General features: G+C 41.1%; 1 protein-coding gene across 1 annotated transcript in view; it reads right to left on the bottom strand.

The window, feature by feature from the left end:
• MEI1 (meiosis inhibitor 1) overlaps positions 1-10,473 on the bottom strand; it is a 98,465-nt gene that overhangs the window by 72,985 nt on the left and 15,007 nt on the right. Inside the window, exons 5-8 of the mRNA XM_008574472.1 lie at positions 6,286-6,359; positions 4,608-4,713; positions 3,884-4,087; positions 717-847 (exon numbers count right to left, since the gene is read on the bottom strand). Of these exons, the coding sequence (XP_008572694.1) occupies positions 717-847; positions 3,884-4,087; positions 4,608-4,713; positions 6,286-6,359 (515 nt within the window). The remainder of the gene's footprint in view (positions 1-716; positions 848-3,883; positions 4,088-4,607; positions 4,714-6,285; positions 6,360-10,473) is intronic.

Here is a 10,473-nt window from a genome sequence, read left to right as displayed (position 1 = left end):
TTCATCCATGTTGCTGCAAATGGCAATATTTCATTCTTTTTTATAGCTGAGTAATATTCCACTGTGTATATACACCACATTTTCCTTATCCAGTCATCTGATGACAGACATTTAGGTTGGTTCCAACTCTTGGCTATTGCAAATAGAGCTGTGATAAACATGAGGGTGCAGGTATCACTTTGACATGATGATTTCCATTCCTTTGGATATATAACCAGCAGTGGGATTGCTGGATCTTATGGCAGTTCTATCTGAAGTTGTTTAAAGAATCTCCATACCGTTTTCCATAATTGGCTGCACCAATTTACAGTCTTTTTTTTTTTTAAAAAGATGACCGGTAAGGGGATCTTAACCCTTAGCTTGGTGTTATCAGCACCGCACTCTCCCGAGTGAGCCACGGGCTGGCCCGCAATTTACAGTCTTACCAACAGTTCCTTACACTGACTCTCATCTCTAGATTATTGGCTACNGCAATTTACAGTCTTACCAACAGTTCCTTACACTGACTCTCATCTCTAGATTATTGGCTACTCAGCAGTGAGCAAATGGGCCTTTAGGGTCCCAGTAACAAGTCTTCTAGCAGCATACTGTTTGGCCAGTAACAAAACAGTTTTGAAAATCTTAAAAAGAAGAAATGATGAATGAGGATAAGGCCCAGGAGGCACTTGGGTTTCTTTATTATTGAATCTAGAGACGAGGAATCACAAGACAACTACCTTTTTGAGCACCAAAGGCAGTGAGCTCTCTCCTGGTGGCCTCTCTACATTCTCAGCACTTTCTGCCAGGGAAGACTTGTTCATGATCATGGACACAAAGAGATCATACTTCAGCAGCTGCCTCAGCAAACCTAGGAAATGAAGGGGTTAGGAAGTAAGGTTAGAGGAACACAGGTACCAGAGTACTCCCAAGATAGCCCTTAAGACATCCCCAGAGAAACTTTTTATCTCCGTAGATATGAAGAATGGTTAGAAGCCTTAAGCATTAGTTTGCTTTCTGCAACCCAGCCCCCTTCCAAAAGGATCTAGAGAGAACTTACTAAGGGCAAGGCCAAGGGACTAGGGGTTCAATAGTTAAGCAAGACAAATATAGCCCTGCTTACCCCACTGAACTACAAGTTTCATAAGGGCAGGGATAATGTCAGTGTCACCACTTCATCCATCACCTGGCACAGTTCCTGACATGTAGCAGAAACTTGTGGGAAATTAAAGAATTTTTAAAAAAAGAAAGAAACTTGTGAAAGTTGTTGGAACCAAAATGGAATCATGTGTGTCAAATTCTAACAAAAAATAAATGAACAAAGCTAGGAGGCTGAGAAGGGAGGGCCCTCATGCATACATGACTATGATATAGAACCAATACAAAGATTCTCTTATGCACATATGCCTGTAAAAAAACCTTTTGCCAAGGACTTCAAACTACAACTTGCCACATGAGTCACAAGGACAGCTAGATGGATATACAGGAACACTGACACTGTCTCCACTAATGAACTGGCATCAACTCCTGTGATGAGCCCCTGTAACCAATTCTCTGTTTCAAAACAAATGATGTATACTTTTCTTTTTTGCCTTTAAACATCTTTGTCTTCCTTTACCTCTTTGAATATGCACATAGTTTACTATGGCATGTGCATTCCCACTGCAATATTATATTCCCAACTAAACTCATTATTCTTTCAGAGAGCTTCTCTCTGTTTGTTATTTAGATTAACAAACTCAATAAATATTTTTTGACTGACAAATGGAGCATACACTCCTGCAGGGAAAACAGACATAAAAATAAGTCACAAAAATGATCACTTATACTTGTGATAAATGATACAAATGAGTAATACCCAGATAAGTGAGAGTGTATACAAGACAATCTGACCTAGTACGGGGGATCAGTAAAGCCTTCACCAGCAAGTGCCATTTAAGCTGAACTTGAAGGACAAGTAGGTGAAACTAGATGGAGCGGGGAGAGGCATCCCAGGTAGAGAGAACAACATTCTAGGAACTGAAAGAAAGCCAGAGTGGTTGAAAAAAAGAAGTACAGAAATGACATTTGAGAAGCAGTCATACTATGAAAGACTATACAAGCTATGCTAAGTTTCTTATTCTAGAAGTCATGGGAAGCTCCCAAAGCATTCTAAATAATACATAATTTAATGAACACTATTTAGTTTAATTTAATATTAAATAATGTGAAAAAGAAAGCCCAGAGGACTGTGGGAAATCAGATGAAGCATCTAACCCAGCCTGGAGGCTCAGGGAAGGCTTCTAGAAGAAGAAGAAATTTGAGCCAAATCTTGAAGGATGAAAAGTTGGATATGGAGCCAACTTATTCTGGGCAGAAGGAAGAATACAGGAAGGCAGGAGAGTATGGTGTGTTACTGGAAGTGCTTTTGGTTTAGTAAGGCTGAGTTTGGGGTGTGGTATGAGACACATGGAGAGGTGAGAGATAAGGCTGGAGAGGTCAATAAGGATTAGATTATAAGGAGCTTATAAGGATCTTGGATTTTAAGGCCAAATAAATAAGATGATATATAAGAGAACATAAGACCCACAGCATTTGAAGGATTCAAAGGATGTGACCACATATCTGGCTGTGGGGGAGAGGGCAGTAAGGAAAGCCTCCAGAGAAGAGGTGGCATTTAAAATGGTAATTCCCAGAATCATCAGCTGAGATTTCCCTCTGCTATGCCCAGGCCAGCTCTGGGACTGCTCAGGGCCTTACCTTAGGACCCTTGTTTTCCCCCTTTAGCTATCATATGCTCTAACTCCAATACTGCCCTGTTCAAGTGACCACATATACAAGCTGCTTCACACCATGTGATTTTGCCCATGCGTCTGCCTTCCTCCTCTCCCGCCTTCCAATTCCTACTTACACTTCAGAACTCAGTCCAGGCATCCTTTCCTTCAGGAAGACTCTCCTGTCCCCTGTTCCCACCCTTTCCAGTGCACCTCCATGACAACACTCACCACACTGGACTCTAATTGTCCATGTCCGTCTTCCACACTGTCCTGTGAGCTCCCCCAGGATAGAGCTTGGGTCTGATCACCTCTGTGATCCCAGAGCCCAGCACAAGGCCTGGTATAGAATGGATGCTCACTCTGTGTGGCTAGACTGTTCATAAAAGAGCTCTTGGCCCAAACTGTGAAAAGAAGCTGCTGTTACCCACAGACTATGTTTTTCCCTATAGCTCCTGCTCCAGAACAGGCCCTCACCCAGTCACCAATCATAGCACCCATCTGTTCTGTCCAAAATATGAAGGCTCCATGCTCAGAAGCATTTGATAGGCTTTATGTGTTTATGTAAGGAAGTATCAGGAGAAGACAATGAAAGGGTATATTGCAGCTCCTAAAGAGCCTCAAAGAACAAGCAGAGAAACATGGTGACATGGTTTGAATGTCCATGTGTTGGAAACTTGATCCCTGACTCCAGAACTGTGAGCCAATAAATTTCTGTTCATTATAAATTATCCAGTATGTGGTATTCTGTTATAGCAGCACAAAATGACTAAGACACCTGGACTTTACCCTGGAGGCCAGAGGGATCCGTAGAAGATTTTCTGACTAGGAAAGTGACAGGATGCAAGCTGTGCAGTATGAAGATTAATTTGGCAGCTAGTACAGGATGTATCAGGGCAGGGGGTAAAGACTGGAGGCAGAAAAATTGCTGTCCCACTTTCCTTCCTCTTTTCCTTCCAAAGGCAACATTCTCAAGATGCCACACCAACTCTATGCATCTTTCATACAGTCTGTGCTTCTTATTTCCCAAACTCGTGGCTACTACTCTTTGCAAAACAGCAAACTTCCCCACCATTAGAGCAACCAATATCTTAAGTCCTCAAACAAAACCTCAAAAGCTTGTTCTCCTTTTTCTCTCTAGCCACATGTCTTACCCAAGCAGTTGATCTGTAGCTCCTTTGTCTGTGCACCGTCCAGGATAGAAAGGAAGAGGGGACATAGCTTCTCCCGGAAGTGTCCCGAAAGCATCTCGGCTGCCACTGGTGAAGAGTATAGCTTCCCATAGAGGTAACAGACCGAAGCTTGCACCCCCTCACTGGGGTATACTAAGCCTCTCAAAAGATGCTCCATCAGGTTGCCTGTCCAGAAAACAACCAAAGAGTCAAAGAAAATCTCACAATGTTAACTGCTATATGAAATTCTAAACTATTATCCCCAATGGGGTAATAACGGTAATTCCCTATAAATCCCCCACAATAAATGCCTTCTGGTGCTTAGCCAAAAGGGAAAACCAAAACTTAAAGAAGTAAAGTGATATAACTATGGGTAAATTCTCTATGATATATTAATTTGCATTTCACCGATAGAAAAAAGTGCTTCTATATTCCAGCATTAATTCCTCCTTCCACTCGAAAGGAAGGTTCACAGTAGGTACTTAGTTTGTGTTAAAGAATTAATGGAAATAGCCCAAGACCAGAGTCAAGAAACTGATCTTTTTCAAATTGACCAACATAGAACACATTTTGCAGATGGGGAAACTGAAGGCTAGCACAGGAAGTAATGACTTCCCACACATACAAAATGAATGGGCCACCCAGGTGGCAATGTAATGAAAGTAGGTGAAAGGGCAGTGGTAGCTCTTCCCCACAGGTCACTCACCATGCTCCACTACAAGCTTGTCTGCCACAGCAGGGATAGCATCCACCAACTTGCCGAGAAGGGTCAGTGTGGCCAGGCTGCCTCGCATGGAGGGCATGTTACACAGCTACAGGAAGTGAACATTCTCACTCTGTCAATTAGGCTCAGGACAGATCTCCCACCAAAACGGATCTTGCCCTACCCACACCAACGCCTGTATTGTGTCTCTCACCACAGTCAGCAATCAGCTTCTTTAGCTAAGTGTCTAACTCCCCCATTTCACTGGGAAATCCTGGGAGAAAGGGACAGAGTCGAATTCCTCTCAGAGTCCTCAAGTACCCAGCTCAGTATATGTTTGTTAAACCAAATTAAAATTAGCATATTTTGCCTCCTATAGAACCAGAAACTGGAGGGCAAAAGTTGGAAACTTCATTAGGACAGAATGCTGACTCAGTAAAAAAGAAATTATTATCAGTATCCTTATTATAGCTACTATTATCTAGAACCAGAAACTGGAGGGCAAAAGTTGGAAACTTCATTAGGACAGAATGCTGACTCAGTACAAAAGAAATTATTATCAGTATCCTTATTATAGCTACTATTATCGAACACTTTATGTGTGCCAGGCACTATGCTTAATTCTTTACAGTAAGAGTCAATAGTATATATTTCACCTTTTCTACTGACTAGCTATACCACTTTGGACAAGACTCTTAACTCCTCTGGCAGGAAATAATAAGAGTACCAACCTCATAGGTTTGTTGGTAGGACTGAATGAGATACCGCATATGAAGCACCTAACACAGTGACTAGCATATAGAAAGTACACAATAAATGTTAAGTGACATCATCATAATGATGAGTATTGATATATAATTATAAATTGAATATGCTATGTTAATAATGTGCAAAATAACGATCATATGATCATTTAAATAAAATTTATAATTAAACATTGCTCTTGATGGTGTTAAGATAAACATTTGTCTTCCTTTCTACAAAATAAATAAAAAGTGATTCTTGTATCATTCCTCAATCTTAAACAATACAAAAGCTGCTGTTTAATTGGTATCACTGACTGCATTGAAGAAGGCAGGTTAAACATACCCACTTAATGCTTACCTTAGATGTTGATAAAAGCAAATGTCTTCAGTACAAAGGTAAGTATACAATTAAAAACAAATAAAAACACCCAACCAAGACATAGTGAACATATTTCCTTGATAAATTCATATTATATTTTCAAAATATAATATATTCTGTATTATATTTACAAAAACACAGAAAATGGACCAAGGGATGATTAAGCCAGAAANTAACCAAGACATAGTGAACATATTTCCTTGATAAATTCATATTATATTTTCAAAATATAATATATTCTGTATTATATTCTGTATTATATTTACAAAAACACAGAAAATGGACCAAGGGATGATTAAGCCAGAAAGATGGGACTTCACTGCATGGAGGTAGCATTTGGGAAATTGAAAGGGGAAGGGAGGAAGATGCAAAGAGTACTGGAATAGGATTAGTAGGCCTAGGCCCAGCTCTGACTCTGCCACCAACTCGGCGACCTCAGGCCAAGTCCCTTTTCCTCTCTGGACTTCAATCTCCCTATCTGTTCAAAGAAGGGTTGGCCCAGCTCTGACATCTGAAGATTCTGAGGGGTCTCAAGAATGCACAGCTATTTACTGACCTGTTTGTGGCACTCATCCAGCAGGCAATTGATGGTCTCCTCCAGTTTCAGCTGCGTTGTAAGCTGGATAAGGACTGAGTAGACACAATAGCATTACTAAACAAAAGACATCTTCAGACCAGAATTCACCTTTCACAGCCCTTCTACTCAAAGTCAGTTCAGGGCAGTGATTTGCCTGTGTTAATTGGTATTAGTCTTTTCTGTCTCTCTGATTAAACTATGTGCACATCCAAACTAAAGGATTTCTGGCTTTTTCATTGTTTTATATCAGTGGTTCTCAACTCAGGCTGCACACTGGAATCACCTAGGAAGATTTTTAACAAAATACTAATGCCAACTCCCATCCCAGACTAATTAAATCAGAATCTCCAGAGAAAGAGCCTAAGCATCTTTATATTTTCAAATATGAAATATAATATATATTTTAAAATACATATTTGTATATTTAAACATACATTTATATATTTTATTATATACTTATATATTTGTTGTATATTATATATGTTTATATTTAATTTTTTTTCTAAATATAAAATTATAGTGTATTCCTAAAGTTCCCCGGGTAAGTCTATTGTGAAGCCAGGCTTGAAAAATATATTATCTGTATTTTTTTCCTTCCTCAGAGTTTTCTCTTTTATGTACTAGAAAAAAATAATTATGAGTGGGTTCCTATGCCAGTTATTAAGGTATTATCTCTCAGCTCCAAACCCACCCTTCCATACAATCATTTGTGGTGTTTCTGCTGGTATCTTAGAGGAAAGGTGGGGACAAGACTGGCTCTGCAATGTCGGAAAAGCTGCAAATTAGATTCAGCTAAGGGCTGGCCGGTTAGCTCAGTTGGTTAAAGTGCAGCCTTATAACACCATGGTCACAGGTTTGGATCCCTGTACCAGACAGCTGAAAAAAAATTTTTTTAATAAATCTAATAAAGCCACTAAAGAGGTTCACTGGCTGTTGTGGGAAGGTTCTGCCACTTCCAGGGTCAGGAAGCATCCTAGGATAACACTCACAGAAACAGGAAGCAAACAGGAACTATGAGAAAGGAGCAAGTACTCCTCCCTCCACCCTTGCAGTCTCCCTGTAGTGCTCGCCTATCAGTCAAGTTCTTGGGGTCTGGTGATGATTCTGCAAGCTATGTTGACACAAAGCAGAACTGGGTGGCTATCAGAGTATAGCCCCACCCAAGGTTGGCTCTGAAGGAAAATGATGAAGGGAAATCCCCCTGGTGGTCAGAACTTCAAGAAATACATTTGTTTGTTCACATTGTCCAGACCAAGAGACAGTCAGAAGTACACACAGATTACATTGACTTATGGGCAGCTGCTAACTGCTTGGCTGGATGATCATGGACTTAGGGAAGACCAAATTGGAAGATCAGCAACAATGAAGCCTGGGGAAGAAGATGGACCCTTCAGAATGGGCACAGTGTGAAGATATTTGTGTCCCATATGAATGCTCCCTAAAGAACATCTACTACAGAGAATGCTCTCAATAATCAGGTGGACAGGGGCCGGCCCGGTGGCGCACTGCTACAGTGCGCAGCTTGGGAAGTGCGGTGGCGCTCCCGCCGAGGGTTCGGATCCCACATACAGACCGGCCGCTCACTGGCTGAGCGAGGGGCAGGAGCAACACCATGGGTTGCGATCCCGTTGCCGGTCCCGGTCCAGTACAGGCGTGACACTGAGGGTTGCGATCCGTTGCCGGTCATGAAAAAAGACAAAAAGGGGAAAAAATAATAATAATAATCAGGTANCACTGAGGGTTGCGATCCGTTGCCGGTCACGAAAAAAGACAAAAAGGGGAAAAAAAAATAATAATAATCAGGTGGACAAAATGGTGCATTCTGTGGATGTCAGTCCACCTCTTTCCCCATCCACCCTGGTGCTTATTCAATAGACCTATACATACACTGTGGCCATGGTGGCTGAGTTGGAGGTTATGCATGGGCTCAATAACATGGACTTCCCCTCATCATGGCTGAATTGACTATTGCTACTACTGAGTACCTAACATGCCAACAGCAGAAATCAACACTAAGCTCCCAATATGACACTATTCCCTGAGGGGGCCAACCAGTCACATGGTGTCAGGTAGACTACACTGTACTCCTTCCATCAGAGGGACAGAGATTTGTCCTCACTGGAATAAACATGAATTATGAATATGGATTTGCCTCCCCAAACCATACTCCTTCTGCCAGGAACACATCTGTCAACTTACGGAGTGCCTTATTCAGTTACAGTACTCCACACAGCATCATTTTGATCAAGGAACTCATTTCACAGCAAGAGAAGTGCAGCAATGGGCTCATGCCCATGAAGTTCACTGATCTTGTCCCATACTCCATCACCCAGAACCAACTGCCCTAACAGAATGTGGACTGGGCTGTGAAGACCCAGTTATGGCACCATTCTGAGTGGATGGGGTTGTATCTGACATGTGATGCGTGTTTTGAATCAGTGATCAGTTAAGGTGCTGTCTTTCCTACAGGAGAATACATGGGTCAGGGAATCAAAGGATGAACGGAGTCACTCTTCCTACTTTTACACTTAATGACCCACTTGTAGAATTTTTGTATGCCGTCTTAGCTTGTTAGGGTTTCCATTATAAAATACCACAGACTGGGTGGCATAAACAACAATTTATTTTCTCACAGTTCTGGAGACTGGAGGGTACAAGATGAAGGTGTCAGCGGGCTTGTTTTAATCTGAGGTCTATTTGGCTTGCAGATGACTGTCTTCTCACAATGTCCTCACATGGTCTTTCCTTTGTGCACATGCACCACTGGCATCTCTCTGTGTGTTCAAATTTCCTCTTCTTATAAGGACACCAGTCAGATTGGATCAGAGCCCATCCTAATTGATCTTATTTTACCTTAAAGGCCCTATCTCCAAATACACTCAAATTCTGAGGTACTGGGGGTTAGGGCTTCAACATATAAATTTTAGGGGGAACACAATTCAGCACACAACATATCCTATCTCCCCAATTTTGAGCTCTGCTAGTTTAAAAGTCTTAGTTCCTATAGGTAGAATGCTTCCATAAGAGAACACACAATGGTTTAATTGAATTAGATATTGTGACTACCATCTGGCCATTTTGAGCTCCTCATGCCATTGAACCAATAGGCAAAGGAGGGATTATTCTACTACCTGGAGTGATTGATCCTGATTTCCAGGGGGACATTAGGTTCCTACTAACAATAAGGGCAGAGAAGACTATGTCTAGAACCAGGGATTCTCTGGGATGCCTCTTACTACTTCCATGTCCGATAGTAAAAGTTAATGGAAAACTTCTGCAACCAAAAAAGGCAGAGCCACTGAAGATTCCATCTTTCAGGAAATGAAGGTTTGGGTCATCCCACCAGGTAAAAACCCTAACCAGTTGAGATCCTAGCTGAGGGCAAAGGATACATCAAATGGATACCATTAAAAAGGAAAAAAAAATAATAATTGGCAGGTGGCCAGTACAGAAGGAAATTATAAATATTAATTACACCCTTGTGACCAGTTATAGAAATGAAGATTAGAACAACTTTGTATGTGTGTCTATTTGTATATCTTAACCATTTTCTTCTCTCTCTTTTCCTTATTATTTGTACAAGTTTTGTTGCAGGTTGACTTTAAAATTTAGTTTTCAGGTAACAGAATATGCAGATGAGACTTAGACTGAATTTAAAAATTAATATCATGCCCCAGAGATGTGTAGTATGACTATCTCCCAGAAAAAAATACAATTATTACTGGAACTTTCTATCTCCATATATTGGAGATGGAGTGAGAATAGCTTTGTTTGTTTGAAATATACGTATGAAGGATAGTTGCATCTTGTTAAGTAGAAACAGAGTTGCTTCTATTATTTTACGGGAGTTCAAATATCTGCAGAAGGGTCTGTGGACACCAAATAGCCAAAGGGATGGACCAAGCCAATTATGCTACTGTCTGTCAGCTCCAAACCCACCCTTCTATACTTTGCTTTTGGATCCTGGGGCTGGAACTCTGCAAACCACATTTCTGCTTTGCTAGCTGGCCTCCACCAAGCTCTGCCAATAACTGGCACTAGAAAGAGAGGGCGAGGATGCAGGAAGAAGGGACTTGCTTTCTCCTCTTTGCTTCTTTGGGTTTCCCATTTGTTTACTGTCTGCTTCCTATTCCTATGAGTATCAACAAACACTTCTTTACCCTGGTA

This window comes from Galeopterus variegatus, unplaced genomic scaffold, assembly GCF_000696425.1.
Source record: "Galeopterus variegatus unplaced genomic scaffold, G_variegatus-3.0.2 Scaffold55, whole genome shotgun sequence".
Classification (NCBI taxonomy): domain Eukaryota; kingdom Metazoa; phylum Chordata; class Mammalia; order Dermoptera; family Cynocephalidae; genus Galeopterus; species Galeopterus variegatus.
Note: the sequence above shows the minus strand (reverse complement) of the source record. Positions and strands in the feature narration are given on the sequence as shown.